Genomic DNA, 26,851 nt, shown 5'->3' with positions numbered 1-26,851 from the left:
CACTGTCTTGATGTATTACCAATCACACACTGTCTTGATCTCTACCAATCACACACTGTCTTGCGGTGATCTACCAATCACACACTGTCTTGAGGTGTTATACCAAGATCTACCAATCACACACTGTCTTGATGTATTACACCAATATCCACCAATCACACACTGTCTTGAGGTGTTACACCAGGATCTACCAATCACACACTGTCTTGCGGTGATCTACTAATCAGACACTGTCTTGATGTATTCCACCAATATCTACCAATCACACACTGTCTTGATGTATTACACCAATATCTACCAATCACACACTGTCTTGCGGTGATCTACCAATCACAGTCTGTCTTGAGGTGTTACACCAGAGCTATATGTTGTATTGACTGTGTGTGATTGGACATGTTGTTTTTATACAGGGTGGCTTTGGTTACAGAGGACCTGAGGGCCCACCAGGAAAACCAGGACTAGATGTAAGTACTCTACACTCCAACAGACATCGGCCGTGTCCCTATTCCCTATATAGTGCAATACTTTTGACCAGGACCCATAGGGCCAGTGGTGAGGAACAACCCGCATTATGACGTCGTCTGAGTATGAATGAGCCTAGTATGTTGATATTGGTTGCTTTCTGCATATGTTCCTTCATAGTATGTAGTAAGATTAGTGCAGAGTTCTTCCTAGCCACCGTGCTTCTACATCTGCATTGCTTGCTGTTTGGGGTTAAAGGCTGGGTTTCTGTACAGCACTGTGACATCTGCTGATGGAAAGAGCTTTATAAATACATTTGATTGATAGGTGCCGGTTGTGTCTAACTCTGCCCTAACATGCCATGTTGTGTCATTAACTCGTTTAATAACTTTTATCGGAGATGGTAGAACGGCAAGTTAAACCTCTTGGCTATTAGAGAACACGAAACTGCCTAACACACCTTTGTTCAGGATTATACAATGGGTGGTAATGCCTTTGAAGCTGGTGTTTCTGTTACGGTTTTCTTGCGGTGAAGGAGAGGCGGACCAAAATGCAGCGTGGTTACTTTGATTCATGGTTCTTTAATAAAGAAACTACACACAAACCAACCAACCAACCAACCAACCAACCAACCAACCAAGAAACTTGAAAACCTAAACCGCCTATCTGGTGCAAACAACCACATAGACATGACCAATCACCCACGAAACACTCAAAGAATATGGCTCCCTAAATATGGTTCCCAATCAGAGACAACGATAAACACCTGCCTCTGATTGAGAACCACTTCAGGCAACCATAGACTTTTCTAGATAACCCCACTATACCACAATCCCAATACCTACAAAAAAAACAAGACTAAACACACCACATAATTAACCCATGTCACACCCTGGCCTGACCAAAATATTAAAGAAAACACAAAATACTAAGAACAGGGCGTGACAGTTTGGATGATATATTGGCTTGGTTCGAAGGCCCGAGGCGAACCATGGCAACATGTCCTCCAAACACCAGTTTCTCGGGCATGTCACTTAAGCGAACCCAACATGGAGACTTAGATTTTATTTTTAACCTTTGTTCTACATCAAACTTCACTGCATTGAACATTTAGGCTTACACACCTATCCAGAATCAGTTTCACATTATGTTGGAGTGCTGTTTGTTTACCTTTCTGAAGTGCTGTTCATCTGTTGAACCCATACAAAAAAAGATTGCAGTCAGAGTACAGTATAACTGCAGTACACTGTAATATACACTGTACACTGTCCTACAATCTAAGCTAGATGCCCTCAATCTGTCACGACTTCCACCGAAGTCGGTCCCTCTCCTTGTTCGTGCGGCGTTTGGCGGTCGACGTCACCGGTCTTCTAGCCATCGCTGATCCACCTTTCATTTTCCATTTGTTGTGTCTTGTCTTCTCACACACCTGGTTTCAACTCCATCATTACATGTTGTGTATTTAACCCTCTGTTCCCCCCATGTCCTTGTCCGGAATTGTTTATTGTAGTGCTTTGTGCACGTTATGCTGGTGTGTAACGGGTTTTGTTTTACCCATTGATTTATTGTTCTGTTTACGGTGGTTTTGTTTATTAAACTGTGCCGTTGTAAATCAGTTTTTGCTCTCCTGCGCCTGACTTCTCTGCCGCCAGTACGCACCCCCTACACAATCTCACACAAATCCCCAAGGAACCCACCAGGTACAACACTAAATCCGTAAACATGGGCACCCTTATAGATAATATCCTGACCAACTTGCCCTCCAAACACAACTCTGCTGTTTTCAGTCAGGGTCTCAGCGATCACTGCCTCATTGCCTGCATCCGCTATGGGTCCGCGGTCAAACAACCACCCCTCATCACTGTTAAATGCTGCCTAAAACTTCTGCGATCAGGCCGTTCTAATCGACCTGACCCAGGTATACTGGAAGGATATTGACCTCATCCCGTCATTCGAGGATGTCTGGTCATTCTTTAAAGGTTATTACCTCACCATGTAACGGCGTTCTTTGTTTGTAGAAAGAGAGTCGGACCGAAATGCAGCGTGGTGGTTACTCATGACTTTAATGAAACAACTGACACATGAAATAACTATACAAATACAAAAACAACAAACGGAACGTGAAAATCTAATTACAGCCTATCTGGTGAAACTACACAGAGACAGGAACAATCACCCACGAAATACACAGTGAAACCCAGGCTACCTAAATACGGTTCCCCATCAGAGACAACAAGAATCACCTGACTCTGATTGAGAACCGCCTCAGGCAGCCAAGCCTATACTAGACACACCCCTACTCAACCACAATCCCAATGCCTACAAAAACACCAATAAGACAATACAATAACCCCATGTCACACCCTGGCCTGAACAAATAATTAAAGAAAACACAAAATACTAAGACCAAGGCGTAACACACCATCTTAAATAAGCACGCCCCTTTTAAAAAATGTAGAACTAAGAACAGATATAGCCCTTGGTTCACTCCAGACCTGACTGCCCTTGACCAGCACAAAAACATCCTGTGGCGGACTGCACCAAACTTACCCTAGTAAAACGGACTATCCTACCGATCCTCGACTTCGGCGACGTCATCTACAAAATAGCTTCCAATACTCTACTCGGCAAACTGGATGTAGTCTATCACAGTGCCATCTGTTTTGTTACCAAAGCGCCTTATACCACCCACCACTGCGACCTGTATGCTCTAGTCGGCTGGCCCTGTCTACATATTCGTGGCAAGACCACTGGCTCCAGGTCATCTATAAGTCTATGCTAGGTAAAGCTCCGCCTTATCTCAGTTCACTGGTCACGATAACAACACCCACCCGTAGCACACATTCCAGCAGGTATATCTCACTGATCATCCTCAAAGCCATCACCTCCTTTGGCCGCCTTTCCTTCCAGTTCTCTGCTGCCAGTGACTGGAACGAATAGCAAAAATCGTTGAAGCTGGAGACGTAAATTTCCCTCACTAACTTTAAACATCAGCTATCTGAGCAGCTAACCGATTACTGCAGCTGTACATAGTCCATCTGTAAATAGCCCACCCAATCTACCTACCTCATCCTCATATTGTTTTTATTTACTTTTCTGCTCTTTTTGCACACCATTATCACTACTTGCACATCATCATCTGCTCATCTATCACTCCAGTGTTAATCTGCTAAATTGTAATTACTTCGCTGCTATGACCTATTAATTGCCATACCTCCTCACAACATTTGCACACACTGTATATAGACTTTCTTTTTTTCTATTGTGTTATTGACTGTACGCTTGTTTATTCCATGTGTAACTCTGTGTTGTTGTTTGTGTCGCACTGCTTTGCTTTATCTTGGCCAGGTCGAAGTTGTAAATGGGAACTTATTCTCAACTAGCTTACCTGGTTAAATAAAGATTAAATAAAATAAAATAAATGTAAAAATATATATATAACTGTAGTTAGAATGCAGTATAATGGTAGTGGGCTGCAAATACTGCATTCAAAATAAATCTATATATTTACTGCAGTAATTTTGTAGTGTAACTGCAGTTACAGTGCTGTATAACTGCAGTTATTCTGCAATCACTGCATCCAAAATACCACAGTTGACTGCAGTTACTTCACTTTTACTGCAGTTTCAAAACCACATTTTTTTTTTGTAAGGGAAATGCTGTTTGTCTATATCTGAGAGAGTGAAAATTACAACTCTTTGTTACCAACCTGTACTGTAATGTCTTCTAGCAGCTGAGAATGCTATGTGAACGTGATGTTTTCCCTTCACAGGGAGAATCTGGCCCAACCGGAATAGATGGAGATAAAGGAGCCGCTGGATCTGCCGTAAGTAACAAACTGTCTTTCAACTGACACCAACTATCTGTCAGCCTTCAAACAACTAATTATCTGCATGAAATATCTTTCTCAGTCACTGCAAATCAAATTAGTGTTGAATGCAAAGGCATATGCAAAACTACAATTAATTACACACTTCTTTTATGATAGACATTTCAAGAGTTTGATTATACCACTTACAACAATTCCATATGATTAAAGTGAGTTGTAAGACTGTAGATGGATGTGCTTTATTTTCCCATCCACTCCCATCCAACTGTACTTAGTTAAGAAAGCAGGGACCATTACCTTCAACCTAAACTTGAATAGTCTTAATTTTGTGTGTAAAACCAATGAACAATAGTCCACAATTATAATAATTATAATAGACTGTTGTTTTAATGGGGCCACTGTATGTACTTATAAATGTGAAAGTAAAAGAGTGATTAAATGTGGTGATTTCCAGGGTGCCAGAGGTTTCCCAGGACTGCCAGGTCACCCTGGACTGAAAGGCCTTAAGGTTAGCAGCAGCACATGGATGATCACAATGCTCATATCTATGTACTGTAGTTTGAAACATGGCTGCATGTACATTTTTTTAAATAGGTAACTTGGCACTGTGCTGTTATGAACTTCTGTGAGATTCGTTAGAGCCTAGAACAGACCTGATCAGAACTAATGAGCTAATGTCTCATCAACAGGGTCATGCAGGTCTTCTAGGACCGAGAGGTCAATCTGGTGCTGCTGGGTCAAAGGTAAACTCACCATCATGCATATCTTTATATTTGTGCTGCTTCGCAAGGTTACTATCTAAAAATGATCTGTTTCTGTTTGAAATTGCTGCACACATCATGACTCTCTCTCTGTGTTATTTTACAGGGCCCATCAGGTACTCCAGGTGGAATGGGGCCCCCTGGTCCTGCGGTAGGTCATAATCAATGAGTTAATTGCTAATAAATTATTATATGATTGTAATACCTGTTACTCACACACACCAATAGCTGTAAATACGCTGATATGTGTCCAGTCTGTTAGTGAAGAGTATAATATTATGTCAAACATGATACTGTATATTTTAGGGTCCAGCAGGAATGCAAGGGGAGAGAGGAAGGAGTGGGCCAACTGGACCTGTGGTAAGAGATATGACTACCTCTGACCTCTGACCTATAACTCTACATTACACAGCTCCATCTCTTCAATCCATTGATTGTCCACCTGAATGAAATTGATCTGAGGTCAGTTCTTATTCAACATGTGGCATGAGGCATCATTGGTTTATATGTAGGTTCAAAATGTTTTGATTTGGCTTATCAGTGACACATGTTGTAGCCTTTGTTTTTATATTTGATTTATCCAGGCAAGTCAATTAAGAACAAATTCTTATTTACAATGACATCCTGGCTTACAATGACAGCCTATGCTGCCACTGTCCTCCTATGGTGATGTGCATTGATGATGAGATGATAGAGGTGAATTTGTCAAATCTTCTTTCAGTTGTGCATCTCTCTCCATACAGGGGAAACGTGGTGAATCTGGACATATTGGGAAAGCAGGACCACAGGTAGGACCTCTAACATCCAACAAAACATCACCCTTCATATCAAATGATTATCATACACAAATCAGTATTACAAATTCAATATAACAAATGAAAAGCAACACCGTATCTACTCCAAATACACTATTTTCCGGAAAGACAGTATAAAAGTGTTATACATTTACAAATCAGCAGTGATGTCAACTGGGAACAAGGGATGTTTCCAGTACTAACCAACACCAGATGTGTCCAAAATGGCTCCCTATTTCCTATATAGTTTCTATATAGTGAAGGGAATAAGGGGCCATTTTGGATACAGCCCCAGGTGTGAATGACACGCAGCCTACTGTACCAACCAACCATCCTGGATGTGATGTGATTCTAGGGTCCTATGGGGATCACTGGAGCTCTAGGATTCCCAGGTAGTCCAGGTATAAAGGTGAGTACTGTTCATTCTTTAATAGACTTTGATGGAGCACAGTCCTCTTCTTCACACCAGCCATGTACTAAATATTGGTTACTCAAATGTAATACCCAGTCCTTCCCCCTCAGAATTACATTTCATTCTAAACAGGCCCATTCGGATTACTCTATTCCGATAAAGATGTTTATATGAGGGTGTTTTTATGAGGGTGTTTTATTCATTATGAGCTATGAATCTGTTCAATAACGGTTGATTAGAGTGCATGTAAACACACTCTGACTGTGACACTGTTGTCTCCAGGGGCAACCAGGGCCACCAGGAGCACGAGGGACAGGGGGCCAGCAAGGACCAAGAGGGGAGGCCGGACGCGTGGGATTGGCTGGAGCTACAGGAATTCAGGTGTTTGGCTAATTCATGATGCTAATCATCTCTACACCTACGACATCTGAACTATCAAACAACACACCATCTGGTTTCTGATTGGAACGTCCATTGAAAGAAAATTCCATTGTAAATTCCAATGACATGACAAATTACTGTAAATGTTAAAGTATTTTATGCTTAACTGACTTGTCGAGTTAAATTAAGTTTAAATGAATGACTTAAAAAAACATGTTGATTTCTGCAGGGTCCAACAGGAACAGAGGGTGCTGCTGGAACCAAAGGACCATCCGTATGTATAACTTTCTCAATTTCATCTCTCCTTGTTCATCTTCTTGTTCATCTCCTTGTTCAGCTACTCCCTTCTCCTCCCTTCAATCTAATGTATTTCTCACCTTCCAATATTCCAAATATTAATATCTGATTATGTATTACTCATTATTATGTATTATGTAAAATCCTTGAAAGTATGTAATAGGGTGTTGGCCCCCACATGCTGTCTGGACAGTAGACTACAGCTTGTCTTGTTAGAATGGGCCCTGGCACAAAGTCACAGAGACAGTAGAAGAGAAGAGGACGGAACCTAGCTGTCCTCCGGCTACACCATGGTGCTACCATACAGAGTGCTGTTGAGGCTACTGTAGACCTTCATTGCAAAATAGTGTGTTTTAATCAATTATTTGGTGACGTGATTATATTTAGTTTAGTTTTATCTAAAAAGTGTAACTTTTTATACGTTTAAAAATATATATTTTTGTATACAAATTTAATGAGGAGGATGCTCCTCCCCTTCCTCCTCTGAAGGGCCTCCACTGGTCTGGACAGTAGGCTGTAGCCTGTCCTGTTAGAATGGGCCCTGGTAAAGAGTCACAGAGACAGTAGATTACAGTCTGTCCTGTTAGAATGAGCTCTGGTGCAGAGTCAGAGACAGTAGATTACAGTCTGTCCTGTTAGAATGGGCCCTGGTACAGAGTCAGAGACAGTAGACTACAGTCTGTCCTGTTAGAATGGGCCCTGGTACAGAGTCAGAGACAGTAGACTACAGTCTGTCCTGTTAGAATGGGCCCTGGTACAGAGTCAGAGACAGTAGACTACAGTCTGTCCTGTTAGAATGGGCCCTGGTACAGAGTCAGAGACAGTAGACTACAGTCTGTCCTGTTAGAATGGCTCTGGTGCAGAGTCAGAGACAGTGATTACAGTCTGTCCTGTTAGAATGAGCTCTGGTGCAGAGTCAGAGACAGTAGATTACAGTCTGTCCTGTTAGAATGGGCCCTGGTAGTCACAAAGACAGTGTCCCTGTTAGAATGGGCCCTGGTACAGAGTCAGAGACTGGAATGGGCCCTGGTACAGAGTCAGAGACAGTAGACTACAGTCTGTCCTGTTAGAATGGGCCCTGGTACAGAGTCAGAGACAGTAGACTACAGTCTGTCCTGTTAGAATGGGCCCTACAGTCTGTCAGTCTGTCCTGTTAGAATGGGCCCTGGTACAGAGTCAGTCTGTCCTGTTAGACCCTGGTAGAGTCAGAGACTACAGTACAGCCTGTCCTGTTAGAATGGACCCTGGTACAGAGTCAGAGACAGTAGACTACAGTCTGTCCTGTTAGAATGGGCCCTGGTAAAGAGTCACAGAGACAGAACACATGTTTAGGTATAATGATGTGATTTCTACCCCAGGGAGCTCCAGGTGTCCAGGGTCTGACTGGACTGCTTGGCCCCCGCGGGGCCCCCGGACCACAGGGAACCACTGGACTAACCGGGCCTAAGGGCCAACTGGTAAGAGATTTGTTGTTTAATTTTGACCACTCATTTCATTGTTTGGATCAAGAATGGTTGTCAGGTCCCCTAGCTGTTCCAAAGGTCATAGGAACTACTGCTGGTTTCCATGCTCCAGTTAAAATGTTCTCATATGGCTGCATGTTCATAACGCCGTCAGAAAAGCTTCTTCTAAAAACTTGAGATCGTACATTTTCGGTAGAAACATCTATTCATCATATTCTTCTCTTCTCACAAGGGTGAATTAGGCATTCCCGGATTCAAAGGAGAGGCTGGATTCAAAGGAGAATCTGTAAGATATACAACCCGTCATAATAAATGTCTCTCTAATTCCATGGTTTAATAATGTACAGTAGCAACCACATGCGTTTATTGGTAGGTTATGTTGAAAGGCAGGTTATGCTGGCGCTGGTTTCTTTCTGAATGGGGTGCATGTCTATCTGAGCCTTCCTCCAAAGTTCAGCATGTCCAGTTCATTTATTTGGCTTTGACAGAAATGTCTCTTGCATTATCGAGCAATGAGTTGAAGACAACATCAAGGGTAGCAACATTTTCCACTGGGCTCTTCCTTCAGTCTAGGCCAGCTTTAAAGTGCTTAGTGCATGTTGAGCAGTTTGATGCTCCTAGGGACAAGTAAGTTTATCCACACCCAAAGTTGAGTGCAACAACAATATATTCAATTCATTTCATGGTGCTCTTAAAAGGCCATACAGTAAAATATAACAAACACTAATGTATGATGTGGCAGCCATGTTGTTTGATTATGACGTCATTGTAGGGTGCACCTGGTGATCATGGAGCGCTGGGTCCCATGGGAGAGGAGGGGAGGAGGGGAGGACGGGGTGACGCTGGGACTTCAGGAGCCGCTGGACCCAATGGAGAGAGAGTAAATCAGTTCTTTCATTGACTACAAGAACTTTGTCTGTCTCTGTCTCTTGTCTTTCTCTCTTTCTCTAAATTCAATAACAGCAAACAGCTAAATTATTTTATTAAAATCAAAACCTTTTAGCAAATTCTGTTAAAACTAATTTGTAATTTCCAGGGTGCTCCTGGCAGTAGAGGTTTTCCTGGTCAGGATGGGTTACCTGGTCAAAAGGTAGGTTGATTTCTCTTTGAATCTATAGTGTAGGTCAGCAGGTATAAGTCATTGAATAATAATATTATGCCATTCAAACGCCACACTGTGATCAGGGTGCCCAAGGTGAGCGAGGACTGGGTGGGTCATCTGGTGCCAAAGGTGCCGATGGTGACCCAGGACGCACTGGAGAGCCAGGTCTTCCAGGGGCACGGGTGAGATAACACACCTCTACCTCTCGTCAGCATTCTCTATCACAGAAGAATATTCCTTTTTGGTGATCATCATGCTTATGTTGATCCGAGATTAAACATATGATTAAAATCCTCCCTTTTCTTTCCTCAGGGTCTGTCGGGTCTTCTCGGCTCCCAGGGTCCTGAGGGACACCAAGGACCAATGGTGTGTGGATATGAGTCAGGAAATATATATATATATACTCCCCTACTCATTTATATATATGTATGTATGTATGTATGTATGTATGTATGTATGTATGTATGTATGTATGTATGTATGTATGTATGTATGTATGTATGTATGTATGTATGTATGTATGTATGTATGTATGTATGTATATATATGTGTAAACTCAGCAACAACAAAAAAACTTCCCCTCACTGTAAATTGCATTTCTTTTCAGCAAACTTAACATGAGTAAATATTTGTATGAACATAACAAGATTCAACAACTGAGACATAAACTGGACAAGTTCCACAGACATGTCACTAACAGAAATTGAATAATGTGTCCCTGAACAAAAGGGGGGGTCAACATCAAAAGTAACAGTCAGGGCCTCCTGGGTGGCGCAGTGGTTAAGGGCGCTGTACTGCAGCGCCAGCTGTGCCACCAGAGACCCTGGGTTCGCGCCCAGGCTCTGTTGTAACCGGCCGCGACCGGGAGGTCTGTGGGGTGACGCACAATTGGCCTAGTGTCGTCTGGGTTAGGGAGGGCTTGGCCGGTAGGAATATCCTTGTCTCATCGTGCACCAGCGACTCCTGCGACTCCTGTGGTGGGCCAGGTGCACGGTGTTTCCTCCAACACATTGGTGCAGAGGTAACAGTCAGTATCTGGTGTGGCCACCAGCTGCATTAAGTACTGCAGTGCATCTCCTCCTCATGGACTGCACCAGATTTGACAGTTCTTGCTGTGAGATGTTAAGGCACCTGCAAGTTCCCAGACATTTCTAGCCCTCACTGTCCGCTCAATGGGATTGAGATCCGGGCTCTTCGCTGGCCATGACATTCCTGTTTTGCAGGAAATCACGCACAGAATGAGCAGTAAGGCTGGTGTCATTGTCATTCTGGAGGGTCATGTCAGGATGAGCCTGCAGGAAGGAGGGAGGAGGATGTCTGCCCTGTAACGTGCAGCGTTGAGACAAGCTCAGTCCGATGATGCTGTGACACACCGCCTCAGACCATAACGGACCCTCCACTTCCAAATTGATCCGATCGTCACCCTGATGAGACAAAACGCGACTCATCAGTGAAGAGCACTTTTTGCCAGTCCTGTCTGGTCCAAGGATGGTGGGTTTGTGCCCATAGGCGACGTTGTTGCCGGTGATGTCTGGTGAGGACCTGCCTTACAACAGGCCTACACGCCCTCAGTCCAGCCTCTCTCAGCCTATTGTGGACAGTCTGAGCACTGATGGAGGGATTGTGCGTTCCTGGTGTAACTCTGGCAGTTGTTGATGCCATCCTGTCCTGCAGGTGTGATGTTCGGATGTACCGATCCCAGACGCTACAGTCTTGTTGGATGCATTTACAGTTTGTTTTGGTTGTGTTTGTGATTATTTTATGCCCAATAGAAATGAATGGTAAATAATGTATTATGTCATTTTGGAGTCACCTTTATTGTAAATAAGAATAGAATATGTTTCTGAACACTTAATGTGGATGCTACAATGATCATGGATAATCCTGAATGAATGATGAGTAAGAAAGTTTCAGATGCACAAAGATCAGGCCCCAAAACATCCTAACCTCTCATCATTACAATAGTTTAGCATTTGGGGGGGTATGATATTTGTGTGTCTGTAGATTTCTCACTCATCATTATTCATGATTCATTCATGATTATCTGTAATCATGGCAGCATCCACATTAATGTAGAAGTGTTCAGAAACATATTAAATACGCAGGGGAGTGTGTAATACATGTTCTTATCTATAGACAGGCCAAATGTGAACATACCTCTGTGTCTGTCTCTCTATCTCTCTCCCCCCTCCCTCCCTCTCTCTCTCAGGGAGGAGGAGGAGACGATGGGGGACCAGGTCCAGCAGGGTCAGATGGTACCAGAGGTCTAGCTGGAACCATGGGTGTAGTTGGACCAAAAGGCTTTACTGTGAGTAACCCACACTTTATGGAGATCATGTGAGTGTGTGTGTGTGTTCCTTTCCACAATATACAGCAGAAGCAGCTCCATTAAACCCATCAAATTTAGAATGATGAATGAAATAGTGTTGTTGTTTGAATGCGTCTTCCAGGGACCATACAATGTCAGGAGAGACACTGGAATGCTACTTATATGATATAGGAAGAGGGAAACATTGACATGTTATTGACTGTGGATCATTGTTCATTTGTCCTCACAGGGAGACCCTGGTAAGGCAGGAGAAGTGGGGACCCCAGGTGTTGCAGGACAGAGGGTAAGTACACTACACTCATCAGGGGTTTAAATATGATTTTGTAGGTGGTGGAACTGCCCCTCAAACTGGTTCATTTCCAAATATAAACTGGGTGGTTTGAGCCCTGAATGCTGACTGGCTGACAGCCGTGGTATATCAGACTGTATACCACGGGTATGACAAAACGTTTATTTTTACTGCTCTAATTACGTTGGTAACCAGTTTATAATAGCAATAAGGCACCTTGGGGGTTTATGGTATATGGCCAATATACTACGGCTAAGGGCTGTATCCAAGGCACTCGCCTTGCACCGTGCCTAAGAACAGCTCTTAGCCGTGGTATATTGGCCATATACCACACCCTCTCGGGCCTTAATGCTTAAATAAAACATTTTCAGTTTCCATTCTATGCTTTCTCCCATTGTAAGCTGGTAGAACTCTGCTGTAGTACCTCATCGTACACACTGACTGAGGACTGTTTCTCATACAGGGGGTTAATGGGAAAGCTGGAGAGATGGGCGCTGGTGGCACTGCTGGTCCAGCAGTAAGTATCTGATTAATACGTTTCAATTAAACAATACATACCAACACAGTTTAAACTTTAAATACTGTATGGGGTTATGGTAAGCTTAAACAGTTGCTGGTTTTCCTGTCCATACCTGACTTGTTTTAGGGAGTTGCAGGGAAGAGAGGAGAGCAAGGACCTCCTGGTATGAATGGCTTCCAGGTATGCTGTTTCACATGGGATTTATTGACCTTGTATTTACTAGGATATAGACTAGTGATAGTACTAATCAATAAAGGGGAAATGAGAGCTATAATGGTGTGATGTATTTCAGGGTCTACCTGGGTCTGCTGGTCCACCCGGAGAGTCTGGGAAACCAGGTGCTGAGGTACGGTATGACATCACGCCCGACTGTGACAGACAATAACCTCTATTTTACAGTTGATTTGTTTACAGCTTATTTATCTTACATTTCAACAATAGATGATTTCTTTAGATAATAAACTAAATGTTGTTATGTTGATAGACTCATGACTGGGTATGTGTGCCTTTTCCTGCAATGGACAAAACAAAGGCACACATTAACCAGTCATGAGTCTGCCAACATAACGACACACAGTCCATTCATTATCTACCTTAACAATCTAGAAACGTAACATGTTTTTGAGTTGAGTTATAGATATACAACACTACTATCAGTTTCAAATCAAATTAAATTTGATTGGGCACATTAACATGGTTAGCAGATGTTAATGCGAGTGTAGCGAAATGCTTGTGCTTCTAGTTCCGACAGTGCAGTAATATCTAACAAGTAATATAACAATTTCACAACAACTACATTATACACACAAGTGTAAAGGAATGAATAAGAATATGTACATATAAATATATGGATGAGCGATGGCCGAACGGCATAGGCAAGATGCAGTAGATGGTATAGGGTACAGTATATACATATGAGATGAGTAATGTAGGGTATGTAAACATGATGCAGTAGATGGTATAGAGTACAGTATATACATATGAGATGAGTAATGTAGGGTATGTAAACATGATGCAGTAGATGGTATAGAGTACAGTATATACATATGAGATGAGTAATGTAGGGTATGTAAACATGATGCAGTAGATGGTATAGAGTACAGTATATACATATGAGATGAGTAATGTAGGGTATGTAAACAAGATGCAGTAGATGGTATAGAGTACAGTATATACATATGAGATGAGTAATGTAGGGTATGTAAACAAGATGCAGTAGATGGTATAGAGTACAGTATATACATATGAGATGAATGTAGGGTATGTAAACAAGATGCAGTAGATGGTATAGTACAGTATATACATATGAGATGAGTAATGTAGGGTATGTAAACATGATGCAGTAGATGGTATAGAGTACAGTATATACATATGAGATGAGTAATGTAGGGTATGTAAACATGATGCAGTAGATGGTATAGAGTACAGTATATACATATGAGATGAGTAATGTAGGGTATGTAAACATGATGCAGTAGATGGTATAGAGTACAGTATATACATATGAGATGAGTAATGTAGGGTATGTAAACATGATGCAGTAGATGGTATAGAGTACAGTATATACATATGAGATGAGTAATGTAGGGTATGTAAACATGATGCAGTAGATGGTATAGAGTACAGTATATACATATGAGATGAGTAATGTAGGGTATGTAAACATGATGCAGTAGATGGTATAGAGTACAGTATATACATATGAGATGAGTAATGTAGGGTATGTAAACATGATGCAGTAGATGGTATAGAGTACAGTATATACATATGAGATGAGTAATGTAGGGTATGTAAACATGATGCAGTAGATGGTATAGAGTACAGTATATACATATGAGATGAGTAATGTAGGGTATGTAAACATGATGCAGTAGATGGTATAGAGTACAGTATATACATATGAGATGAGTAATGTAGGGTATGTAAACAAGATGCAGTAGATGGTATAGAGTACAGTATATACATATGAGATGAGTAATGTAGGGTATGTAAACATGATGCAGTAGATGGTATAGAGTACAGTATATACATATGAGATGAGTAATGTAGGGTATGTAAACATGATGCAGTAGATGGTATAGAGTACAGTATATACATATGAGATGAGTAATGTAGGGTATGTAAACAAGATGCAGTAGATGGTAGTAAGTATATACATATGAGATGAGTAATGTAGGGTATGTAAACATGATGCAGTAGATGGTATAGAGTACAGTATATACATATGAGATGAGTAATGTAGGGTATGTAAACATGATGCAGTAGATGGTATAGAGTATAGTATATACGTATGAGATGAGTAAATGTAGGGTATGTAAATATGATATAAAGTGGCAGTGCTTAAAGTGACTAGTGATACATGTATTACATCCAACGTTCATCAACGTTTCAGGGTTATTTAATGCTGCATTTACACAGGAAGGCCAATTCTGATCTTTAACCATATTATTGATAGCAGGTTGGCATTTATTGGGATGACTCATGTTCTGGAGGCAGCTCTGCAGTGTAGTCACTTGCTAGCACAGCCACAAAGTCATAAAATCAGATTTTAAACCTAACCTTAACCACAATGCTAACCTTTTGCCTAACCTTAAATTAAGACCATTTTTGTTTTCATACCTTTTTCTCTAATATAATCGCCAATTTTGACTTTCGATCTGGTCCATAAACGTCAAACTGCTTCTTGGCAAAATGTATGATCTGGTTGGTCAAAAGACCAATTAGTGGAAAAAGATCAAAATTAGGCTGCCTGTGTAAACAAGTTCAAGTTGATTTGTCGTATGCCCACGATACACATGGTATACACAGTCCAACGAAATGCTTTACTTGCAGGTTCCCTCTCGACAATGTGACAACAATAAGAAATAGTAAAAGATAAGAACACGAAAATAATAAGTAGAAGATCATAAAAATGTAGCATAAGTATACATACAGGAAGTGTGTCAGGGAAGGGGATTGGACAGTAAGGAAGGTGGAAGAGGGGATTGGACAGTAAGGAAGGTGGAAGAGGGGATTGGACAGTAAGGAAGGTGGAAGGAAGGTGGAAGAGGGGATTGGACAGTAAGGAAGGTGGAAGAGGGATTGGACAGTAAGGAAGGTGGAAGAGGGGATTGGACAGTAAGGAAGGTTGGACAGTAAGGAAGGTGGATTGGACAGTAAGGAAGGTGGAAGAGGGGATTGGACAGTAAGGAAAGAGGGGATTGGACAGTAGGGGAAGGTGGAAGAGGGGATTGGACAGTAAGGAAGGTGGAAGAGGGGATTGGACAGTAAGGAAGGTGGAAGAGGGGATTGGACAGTAAGGAAAGGTTGGAAGTAAGGGAAGGTGGAAGAGGGGATTGGACAGTAAGGAAGGTGGAAGAGGGATTGGACAGTAAGGAAGGTGGAAGAGGGGATTGGACAGTAAGGAAGGTGGAAGGGGGATTGGACAGTAAGGAAGGTGGAAGAGGGATTGGACAGTAAGGAAGGGGGATTGGACAGTAGGAAGGTGGATTGGACAGTAAGGAAGGTGGAAGAGGGATTGGACAGTAAGGAAGGTGGAAGAGGGGATTGGACAGTAAGGAAGGTGGAAGAGGGATTGGACAGTAAGGAAGGTGGAAGAGGGATTGGAAGAGGAAGGTGGAAGAGGGGATTGGACAGTAAGGAAGGTGGAAGAGGGGATTGGACAGTAAGGAAGGTGGAAGAGGGGATTGGACAGTAAGGAAGGTGGAAGAGGGGATTGGACAGTAAGGAAGGTGGAAGAGGGGATTGGACAGTAGGGAGGTGGAAGAGGGGATTGGACAGTAAGGAAGGTGGAAGAGGGGATTGGACAGTAAGGAAGGTGGAAGAGGGGATTGGACAGTAAGGAAGGTGGAAGAGGGGATTGGACAGTAAGGAAGGTGGAAGAAGGGATTGGACAGTAAGGAAGGTGGAAGGGGGATTGGACAGTAAGGGGGTGGAAGAGGGGATTGGACAGTAAGGAAGGTGGAAGAGGGGATTGGACAGTGGAAGGGAGGACAGTAAGGAGGTGGAAGTAGGGAAGATTGGACAGTAAGGAAGGTGGAAGAGGGGATTGGACAGTAAGGAAGGTGGAAGAGGGATTGGACAGTAAGGAAGGTGGAAGAGGGGATTGGACAGTAAGGGAGGTGGAAGAGGGGATTGGACAGTAAGGGAGGTGGAAGAGGGTAAGGAAGGTTGGACAGTAAGGAAAGGTGGAAGTAGGAAGGTGGAAGAGGGGATTGAAACAGCCTGTCTGTTGTGTTGATGAAATGTGTTTGGTATTGTCATTCCCAGGGTATCGCTGGAGAGGGAGGGGCTGCTGGTCTCACAGGGCCACGGGTAAGCCATCTTCATAGCTGATTTATCTATTCATTTGATGCCCATTTGAAGGGAAAGTAACCCTGCCCCTCTGCAGAGAAAATGCATCTTCCAACTGAAAGCATAATCATATTGATATTTTTCAATACAGAAGTACAATTACCTAATACATAATGAAATCCTATCATGTGGCAAAATGCAGTTTTTTTCCCAATGAGGTTTTGTTTGAGTTCAGTCCTAATCTTCACTACTAAAATAAGGTTTGTAACTAGGGCACTGTGTTTTTGTTAATCCTGTCACATGACCTGGTCTTTATGTAAAGCTTTTTCATCAAACTGTCCCTATTTTTTTAATGTCAGATGGTCCATCACCATCCTCAGACATTGCTTTCATTTTTGGTCTATTTCTCATTTCTGGAAAAAGCTTAAAATCCAGGTCATGTGATACGATAACCAAAACACAAGGCCCTGTTAATAACATACAGTGCTGTAAAGAAGTTGTTTGTAGCTGACCAGTGGGTGATTGTATCGTAGGGTGAGCGGGGCATCCCAGGAGAGAGGTGATGTGGGAACTAAAGGACTACCGGGGCCCAAAGGTATTTCAGGAGGGCCAGGACCAGAGGGACCAAAGGTAAGTACTATAGCACATCACTTTCAAATATTGATTGATTTATTTGTGTCTTTATTCATTCAGTCATTTAACCAGGTTGTCAAATGATATCTCTTCCACGATGGAGGCCTAATGCAGATTAACAATGTAATGATGGCCTCGTATATCCATGTTATTTCCCACAAACATGGTATGAGAGTTGTTTCTGCGTGTGTTCTTCCCCCAGGGGGGGTCTGGAACTAAAGGAACTGTTGGGGACATAGGAGCTGCAGGCCTGCAGGGGATGCCCGGGGAGAGGGGTATCCCTGGTTCTCCTGGTCCTAAAGGAGATGTGGTAAGTATCTGTGTTGGAGGGGAAAATATCACTTGGTTAAATACACAAAGTACCTCCAGAGTCTAAGACACTAGAAGGAACTACAAGTTGTCACCCTTCAGAGTGGTGTATTCCATGTTTATAACTGGGTGGGTTCATTCTGCAGTCCTGTTCTGCTGACCCCTCTTCTCTCCTTAGGGTTCAGTTGGTGAGAAAGGAACCGAGGGTACTGCTGGAAACGACGGGCCCGGGGTGAGTGTTACCTTACACATACATGTCTACACATACCTTTCTGAGTCACCTAAATGGATTACATCAAGGGTTTAAGCAAAAATAACATCTTAAAATGTCACCCACAACAGAATTCTGTTAGGTTCAAGTTGAATGATATGTCAAAATGTAGTGACGTCATCATAACCAGCTTTCGGCCCTGGGTTGAGTGGAGTCACCTTTTGATGCACCTTCTAGTTTCATTGGTTTCACAACCATAGTAAGTTGTTCACAGCAAGTTGTCCAATATTTGAAATCCTGTTTGTTTTTCATTTGAAGGGACTTCCTGGTCCAGTTGGACCAACAGGAGGCATTGGGCTCAATGGTGATAAGGTAAAGCACTCACTCACTCACTCACTCAAATGTATTCATGAAGGCCTCTTTACATCATCAGTTGTCACATAGTGCTTTAATAACAGTAACCCTGCCGAGACCCTAAAGGAGCATCCAGCATACAGTCACCAACAGCACTTGGACAGACAGACTAGATGAACATACACTGTAGCAGAGAACACCTCACCATATTAAGGCCTCAGTGCCTACCACAGATACCCAGACAATGTATTATATGTGTTTGTTTTAGGGAGAGTCCGGCCCTAAAGGTCCCCCTGGACGTCGAGGAGCGAGAGCAGTGGCCGTAAGTACTGCGATTCATTTTGTTAAATTATTGACACACGTGAAATACTGCAAGTTATATTGTGTACAATTGTCCGTTAGTAAAAAAAGACAATTGCAATATACTGTTAATAGTTCTCATATACCTCTGTACTGACCTCTGACCCAACATCTGTTATAGGGAGCTTCTGGGGAGCCTGGTCCAACCGGTGCAGTAGGATTCCCTGGGTCTCCTGTGAGTGGCTTTCAAACAATGTGGGGATCTGTCACGCCCAATAGTGTCAGCTATGACAGGCGCCTTCCCTGTTGCCTTGTGTCCCTTGATGTTCTGTTAATTAGTCAACCTTGGCTTGGTGTTGTTACAGGTGTTGTCTGAACAGATTGCGCTGCAAACATCCTCCTGTATAATGTTGAATAACAATTTCAGTAATGGTCAAAGTTAATAACCATTTCCATATAACCACATAGTAACTATACCCATGGTGAGACTTGGAAGTCGTTTTGCACGGCGATGAATCTGCCCAGTAATCATGGTCATTGTGTCCGACTCGTCCGCAGGGTCCCGATGGGCAACCCGGGGTCAAAGGTGAACCAGGAGAGAGGGGTCAGAAGGGTGAGGCTGGAGCACAGGGACTCCAGGGAACAGCTGGTAAACTTGGTTCCCAGGGTCCTGATGGTGTGACTGGACTAAAGGGGGCCAGAGGAACACAAGGGGCCGCGGTGAGTGAGTGGTACTGAGGGTGACGTATAAAGGCTGAGGCATTCATAGAAACACTTCCCCATGGTATTTACTGTAGAAATAGACCTGATCATGGCTACTCAGCACAGAGTAGGAATGCTTTTCCAGGGAATTCACTGAATATGTAGTACAGTATGTTGATATTTTCTGATAAGAATTTCATCTCATTTTCAGGGTGGGTCTGGTTTCCCAGGATTCCCTGGGGGAGTTGGTCCAGCAGGCTCCGTTGTGAGTTAATCCTACTATCAACCAATCAAATCACTTTATACCTATGAAATCACCAATAAATTATTTCATAAACAATAGAACACAGAGGAATATAGTGAAATATGTTATTCCATTACTCACGTTGTCTTTCCACTCTTCCAGGGTGAGGTAGGGGTGCCTGGAGACATTGGTACCCCAGGGAAGGCAGGTACTCCGGGACTTAGAGGCGAGAATGGAGGCCCTGGGCGTGTAGGAGAGAGGGGCCCCGGGCCCAGCAGGTGCCCCAGGAGACAAGGGAGAGCCTGGAGAGGATGGACCAGGGGTAAATATGAGAGAGTTACAGAAGTAAAAATTTAGCTGTATCGTTCAGAGTGGTTTACAGAGCGAGACTTCTCTGCCACCCTCCATTACTCTATACTTCTTTTGCTAGACTAGGAAAGATCTGAAGTTACCAGTGGCCAATGGGATGGTCTTTGTTTCTGACAGGGCCCTGATGGGCCGGCGGGACCACCAGGTATCTCAGGACAGCGAGGAGTTGTGGGCATACCTGGAGTCAGAGGAGAGAGCGGGATGGTTGGGCCCCCCGGTACTGCTGTATGTATGGAACTCAAGTTCACATTCACCATTCATTTCTATAGCCTTGAGAGTAGTATCATTATACACTGAACAGAGTCCCAATCCAAGACAGTCAGATATACAGGACGCTCATACACTTTCCATTTGTGTCCTGACCAGTGATGTCACACTTATTTTTCCAGGGTGCACCCGGAAAATCAGGTGCCCCCGGAACTCGGGGAGGCAAGGGTGCTGTCGGTGCAGTCGGGTTACCAGGGACAACCGGACCAAGAGGGGACCTTGGTCTTACGGTATGTGTTTCCACTTAATTGACCCATGACTGTTCTGTCTCTGGGTTCAGTGAACACATATCCATTAAAAACCAACTGTGGATTAAAACATACTCACATACACACCTTTCATTCATGTGGGAATTATAATAGTTCCCTGAAAAGCAGGTCTTTACTGTAACAGAAGGATACTGTACTATACAGCACAGGTAAACTTAATGCAGCAATCTGTCTTTACAGGGGAATGCTGGGTCTGATGGGGTACCTGGCAAGGATGGACTTATAGGAGCCAGGGTAAGACACAACTACAGATGGACAAGAAACTTTATGGAAATGTATGATCAAACCATTTCACCAGAAAATGTGTCTGTCTGCCTGTCTGTCTGCCTGTCTGCCTGTCTGCCTGTCTGCCTGTCTGCCTGTCTGTCTGTCCGCCTATCTGTCTGTCTGTAGGGAGATAGAGGGAATCCTGGTGCTGAGGGTCTTGCTGGAACTCCTGGGCTTCATGGCTCTGTTGGTCCAGTCGGCACCTCTGGAGTCCCTGGGAAGAGAGGAGACAATGTGAGTAATCTGGACTTTGCCACACCAACGTTCAGAGCCTTCTAGCCTTGAGACATGACTGTAGACCCTTATGGCGTTAGAGGTCATAGGAGTCTACAGTGTTTGAGGTCAAAACCCAGTACGAAAATGTCTGCACTCACTACTGTAACTCACTACTGTAACTCACTACTGTAACTCACTCCTGTCTTCTCTGGATAAGGGAGTCGGCTAAATGACTAAATGTAAAAATGTAACGTTTCAGGGTTAAGAGCTGTCATAATCTGAGTAGATGTGACAAAGTTGGTAGTAATAAACTCCTTTCAGGTTGTTTGATTTGATTTCCCTTGACATTGTTTTTTTGTTTTTCAACACTAGGGTGCTAGAGGGCCTCCAGGACCCCAGGGACAATCAGGGATCCGGGGGAAGCTGGTAAGAACACCTCTCTTACATTTCCTATGAAATAAGTACACTACTAGTGGTAGTAGTATGCCTGTTGATGAAGTAGAGTACACTACTAGTGGTAGTAGTATGCCTGTTGATGAGGTAGAGTACACTACTAGTGGTAGTAGTATGCCTGTTGATGAAGTAGAGTACACTACTAGTGGTAGTAGTATGCCTGTTGATGAAGTAGAGTACACTACTAGTGGTAGTAGTATGCCTGTTGATGAGGTAGAGTACACTACTAGTGGTAGGAGTATGCCTGTTGATGAGGTAGAGTACACTACTAGTGGTAGTAGTATGACTGTTGATGAAGTAGAGTACACTACTAGTGGTAGTAGTATGCCTGTTGATGAAGTAGAGTACACTACTAGTGGTAGTAGTATGCCTGTTGATGAAGTAGAGTACACTACTAGTGGTAGTAGTATGCCTGTTGATGAAGTAGAGTACACTACTAGTGGTAGTAGTATGCCTGTTGATGAAGTAGAGTACACTACTAGTGGTAGTAGTATGTCTGTTGATGAAGTAGAGTACACTACTAGTGGTAGTAGTATGCCTGTTGATGAGGTAGAGTACACTACTAGTGGTAGTAGTATGCCTGTTGATGAGGTAGAGTACACTACTAGTGGTAGTAGTATGCCTGTTGATGAGGTAGAGTACACTACTAGTGGTAGTAGTATGCCTGTTGATTAGTACATACTGTATAAACTAGTGATATGCTAAATCTGTTTACTTTTTCCCGAACCAATATTGGTATCATATCGGTTTGAATGAATAGCATCGAAACAGTTTAATAACATTGCACTTTCAAGGCTTTGTGCGGTTCAGACAGCTGCTTGCTGATTGCCCATTGGGTCAGGTGTGAATGCCCGTGGTTCTAACCTACCCAACCAGTTCGAATACAATAGGAAGCCCGTTCCAAGTCTGTCGCATGCAGTGAAAAGTCTGTCTTGCAAACTCAACAGTGCAATAATCAATAACAATGTATTACTAGGGGAAAAACACACACGGGAAATAAGAATAACAAATATGATATACACAATAAAGTAAGTAAGCATACTATACTGTATACAGGAAATATTTAAAAAGTCAGTGAGTGTGAGTGTGTGTTGGAGTGAGTGTGAGTGTGTGTTGGAGTGACAGTGAGTGTGAGTGTGTGTTGGAGTGAGTGTGAGTGTGTGTTGGAGTGACAGTGACTGTGTGTTGGAGTGACAGTGAGTGTGAGTGTGTGTTGGAATGACAGTGAGTGTGAGTGTGTGTTGGAGTGACAGTGAGTGTGTGTTGGAGTGAGTGTGAGTGTGTGTTGGAGTGACAGTGAGTGTGAGTGTGTGTTGGAGTGACAGTGAGTGTGAGTGTGTCAGACAGTGGAAAGATTTAAATAAAAGGTCAATAAAGATACAGAGTTAACTCAGATTGTCTGTGTAGCTATTTTGTTAGCTATTTATCAGTCGTATTGCTTGGGGATAGAAGCTGTTCAAGAGCCTGTTGGTTTCAGACTTGATGCACCAGTGTCTATTGCCGTGCGGCAGCAGAGAAGTCGTAGTAGTAGCCATAGTAGTAGCCATAGTCTATGGCTTGGGGGGTTGGAGTCATTGACGACTTGATCGCCCATCAACAGGCAGTGAAGTATACTAAAGAGCCTGTGAGAGGGTTCTGTGCCTACAGAACCGCTATCACGATATGCCTTGCTCATATCGATATCAATATCAAACGATATCGAAATCATATTGAATTCTCGATATTGGTGTCCAGCATTAACATGAACCTATGCTACTGACACAGGAACCTGTATCTATTGACAGACCAGTAAACCCATGTTGTATTAGTCTCAATGAGTGTTGATCTGGATAAATCTGCTCACAGTAATTTACAGCAAATGTTCATGTCGTTTTTCTTTTTAAATCATAGGGGCCTCAAGGGCCACAGGGAGACAGGGGAGCCAAAGGAGACCAAGGAGAGAGAGGGCAGAAAGGCCACAGAGGCTTCACTGGATTGCAAGGCTTACCTGGGACAACTGTGAGTAAAAACTGCCCAAGCACCATTAAAAGGCATAATCTGTCATTTAATTTATGGAAAATCTTATTAACTTGGCAAAATCAATTAAATGCTTTTATTATTAATTATGTCAGCCAATAACAGGTTAATCAATGGCCTTCTGTTTGTAGGGACAATCTGGGGATGTTGGAGCTCGAGGAATTGTAGGACCTACTGGACACAGAGTAAGTACACTGAATAAGCTGTCAATGCCTCAGTATAATGGTCCATTTGTGTGTGCTATTTGTTTCCCTTTATAAATCCTATTGTGTTTCTCATCAGGGGCCCCCTGGTGTGGTTGGCCCCGCAGGAGGTGATGGACAAATCGGGCTGACCGGGCCCATGGGATCTCCTGGATCAAGAGGAACCAGTGGAGACATCGGACCTCAGGTGAGACGTTAGAGACTAGTGGTTCTGTTGTCATTATGCTGGTTGGATCCGCTATGACTTTCAAATGGATGTCAGAACAAACCAGGCTTTGGGTGTTGATAAATTGCTTCTCCAATAGAATTGCTTGTTAGATTAAGCACGCAAATAAGTCCTACCTGTGACACATTCAGTGTTTCTAATGCAAATAAGTCATACCTGTGACACATTCAGTGTTTCTAAAGCAAAGAAAGTCAACAAGCAGACATGGAATATCAAAGGACAGTAACATACCTGTTTCTTGACTTCTCTCCTCTTTCCCAGGGGCCTCCTGGGGATGCTGGTCCCCCTGGTCCCCCAGGGACGCCTGGCCCTCCCACTGCTGGGGCTGATATGTTCGGCTTCAGCAGCTCCTTTGACTACGACTACGGCGAGGACCAGGATGGACCACCTCCACCCCCAGAGTTTAACGGGGATGAATCAGCCCCCCCTCAACCTCCTCCAGAGTCCAACTGGGACGACTCTGGCCCCCATCCCCCTCCAGAGTTCAACGACGATGAGGCGCGTCCCAATAATGCCTCCACCATCCTCGGGGCAGACCAGAGCGTCCAGATCACGCTGAAGAGCCTCAGTGGAAACCTGCAGAACATGAAGTGTCCCGATGGCAGCCAGGCCAACCCCGCCAAAACCTGCCAGGACATCAAGCAGTGCCACCCCCTTAAAAAGACCGGTAGGTCCACTTTTCACCACAGACTGTCTTCTTCTCTAGTTTTTAACTACTCAAAAGACCTGTATGTCCACTTTTCACCACAGACTGTCTTCTTCTCTAGTTTTTAACTACTCAAAAGACCTGTATGTCCACTTTTCACCACAGACTGTCTTCTTCTCTAGTTTTTAACTACTCAAAAGACCAGTATGTCCACTTTTCACCACAGATTGTCTTCTTCTCTTGTTTTCAACTGCTTTTTGTCTTGCTTATTCTTTACTCAAGCTTTTGATTTGCTGCGACGTAGTTAGGGTGTTATAGATGAATTAATGGATGGATATACTCGTTAGATGATATTAACTTTATTGACAAGTGGAGTCCGTGTGTCTAATGGATGATGAGGTAGCTGATATGTATCTACTGTATGATCTGATACTTGGTCTTTCCATATCCAGGAGACTACTGGCTGGACCCCAACCAGGGCAGTACCAAGGATGTTATCAAGGTGTTCTGCAACATGGAGACTGGTGAGACCTGCATCTCAGCCCACCCCATCTCAGCCAGCATCCCTCGCAAAACATGGTGGACCAAATCCACTCCCACTGCCAGCAAACCTGTCTGGTTTGGAGCAAATATGAATGGAGGAACTAAAGTGAGTAAATAAAATATACCCGATGTCTATTCAATGAACGCAAGTAGTATATAGAGGATAGCTTTACACTGTGGATACCTCTAAAGCGGCCAACTGCTTCTATGAATAAACCAGCTACCATACTGTAGAATAAATTCACCAAGCACAATACTGCTTTAAAAACATACATCCTCTGCTGCCTTGATTATATAGCAATGGAAGACTTCTTTCTGTCAGAAAAATAGCTGGAGATGTTTGTGAAAAACTGTTACACTTCTAGGTGTATTTATCTGACATTGATGTAAAAACTGAAATGCTAATTATTGTACAATAGTGTCCCTGTGAAATACTTTTTTTCAATAAACTTCTGATTCCAGTTTAGCTACGGCAACAAGGAGGAGCTGCCCAACGCCGTAACCATTCAGATGAGGCTGATCCGCCTGCTTTCTAAGGAGGGTGTCCAGAATGTCACCTACCACTGCAAGAACAGCGTGGCCGTGAATGACGGAGCCACAGGCAACCTGAAGAAGGCTCTGATCCTCAAGGGCTCCAACGGACAGGAGGTCAAGGTTCAGGGCAACTCCCGCCTCAGATACACTGTCCTGGAGGATGGCTGCTCCGTAAGTCACCTAACTACCTACCTACAGTACCTACCTACCTATACCTGCAGTACAGTATGCCTACCAACCTATACCTGCCTGCCCACCTACCTACCTATACCTACCTGCCTGCCTACCTACCTACCTACCTACCTATACCTGCCTGCCTACCTACCTACTTCTACCTACAGTATACCTACCTACCTATACCTGCCTGCCTACCTACCTACCTACCTACCTATACCTACTTCTACCTAGAGTATACCTACCTACCTATACCTGCAGTACAGTATGCCTACCTACCTATACCTGCCTGCCCACCTACCTACCTATACCTGCCTGCCTGCCTACCTACCTACCTATACCTACTTCTACCTACAGTATGCCTACCTACCTATACCTGCCTGCCTACCTACCTACCTATACCTACAGTATACCTACCTACCTAACTTCCTACCTACCTACCTACCTACCTACCTACCTATACTACCGGTCAAAAGTTTTAGAACACCTACTCATTCAAGGGTTTTCTTAATTTTTTTACGAGTATCTACATTGCAGAATAATAGTGAAGACATCAAAACTATGAAATAACACACATGGAATCATGTTGTAACCAAAAAAGTGTTAAATAAAGTTAAGAACAAATTCTTATTTTCAATGACGACCTAGGAACAGTGGGTTAACTGCCTCAAACTGACAGTTTGAGTGTTGCAACCGAGGACAGACGATTTTTACGCGTTACGCGCTTCAGCACTCGGCAGTCCCGTTCTGTAAGTCCATTCTGCTGCCAATGTTTGTCTATGGAGATTGCATGGCTCTGTCCTCGATTTTATACACCTGTCAGCAATGGGTTTGGCTGAAATAGCCGAATCCACAAATTTGAAGGGGTGTCCACATATTTATGTATATAGTGTACCTACCTACTTACTATGGCTGTTGCGGTGGCCCTATTACCGCCACACCGGCAGTCATGACAGCAGTAAAATTCAGCTTGACTGTTGAGT

At 43.3% G+C, this 26,851-nt stretch overlaps 2 protein-coding genes across 2 annotated transcripts in view; one reads left to right on the top strand and one right to left on the bottom strand.

Annotated features, from left to right (window-relative positions):
• The window catches only part of tmeff2b (transmembrane protein with EGF-like and two follistatin-like domains 2b), a 168,293-nt gene that overhangs the window by 69,836 nt on the left and 71,606 nt on the right, over nucleotides 1-26,851 (bottom strand). The window lies entirely within an intron of this gene.
• The window catches only part of LOC118376286 (collagen alpha-2(V) chain-like), a 41,507-nt gene that overhangs the window by 12,462 nt on the left and 2,194 nt on the right, over nucleotides 1-26,851 (top strand). The window contains 44 exon segments of the mRNA XM_052515682.1: nucleotides 411-464; nucleotides 4,235-4,288; nucleotides 4,746-4,799; nucleotides 4,981-5,034; nucleotides 5,159-5,203; nucleotides 5,359-5,412; nucleotides 5,796-5,840; nucleotides 6,202-6,255; nucleotides 6,541-6,639; nucleotides 6,869-6,913; nucleotides 8,295-8,393; nucleotides 8,632-8,685; nucleotides 9,172-9,279; nucleotides 9,436-9,489; nucleotides 9,585-9,683; nucleotides 9,814-9,867; nucleotides 11,711-11,809; nucleotides 12,060-12,113; nucleotides 12,583-12,636; nucleotides 12,766-12,819; nucleotides 12,932-12,985; nucleotides 16,909-16,953; nucleotides 17,466-17,485; nucleotides 17,487-17,562; nucleotides 17,768-17,875; nucleotides 18,053-18,106; nucleotides 18,404-18,457; nucleotides 18,708-18,761; nucleotides 18,921-18,974; nucleotides 19,298-19,459; nucleotides 19,653-19,706; nucleotides 19,848-19,948; nucleotides 19,950-20,007; nucleotides 20,172-20,279; nucleotides 20,444-20,551; nucleotides 20,771-20,824; nucleotides 20,984-21,091; nucleotides 21,446-21,499; nucleotides 23,417-23,524; nucleotides 23,674-23,727; nucleotides 23,825-23,932; nucleotides 24,233-24,638; nucleotides 25,070-25,266; nucleotides 25,623-25,865. Coding sequence (XP_052371642.1) covers nucleotides 411-464; nucleotides 4,235-4,288; nucleotides 4,746-4,799; nucleotides 4,981-5,034; nucleotides 5,159-5,203; nucleotides 5,359-5,412; nucleotides 5,796-5,840; nucleotides 6,202-6,255; nucleotides 6,541-6,639; nucleotides 6,869-6,913; nucleotides 8,295-8,393; nucleotides 8,632-8,685; nucleotides 9,172-9,279; nucleotides 9,436-9,489; nucleotides 9,585-9,683; nucleotides 9,814-9,867; nucleotides 11,711-11,809; nucleotides 12,060-12,113; nucleotides 12,583-12,636; nucleotides 12,766-12,819; nucleotides 12,932-12,985; nucleotides 16,909-16,953; nucleotides 17,466-17,485; nucleotides 17,487-17,562; nucleotides 17,768-17,875; nucleotides 18,053-18,106; nucleotides 18,404-18,457; nucleotides 18,708-18,761; nucleotides 18,921-18,974; nucleotides 19,298-19,459; nucleotides 19,653-19,706; nucleotides 19,848-19,948; nucleotides 19,950-20,007; nucleotides 20,172-20,279; nucleotides 20,444-20,551; nucleotides 20,771-20,824; nucleotides 20,984-21,091; nucleotides 21,446-21,499; nucleotides 23,417-23,524; nucleotides 23,674-23,727; nucleotides 23,825-23,932; nucleotides 24,233-24,638; nucleotides 25,070-25,266; nucleotides 25,623-25,865 — 3,729 coding nt within the window.

The sequence above is a fragment of the Oncorhynchus keta genome, unplaced genomic scaffold, assembly GCF_023373465.1.
Source record: "Oncorhynchus keta strain PuntledgeMale-10-30-2019 unplaced genomic scaffold, Oket_V2 Un_scaffold_29839_pilon_pilon, whole genome shotgun sequence".
Classification (NCBI taxonomy): domain Eukaryota; kingdom Metazoa; phylum Chordata; class Actinopteri; order Salmoniformes; family Salmonidae; genus Oncorhynchus; species Oncorhynchus keta.
Note: the sequence above shows the minus strand (reverse complement) of the source record. Positions and strands in the feature narration are given on the sequence as shown.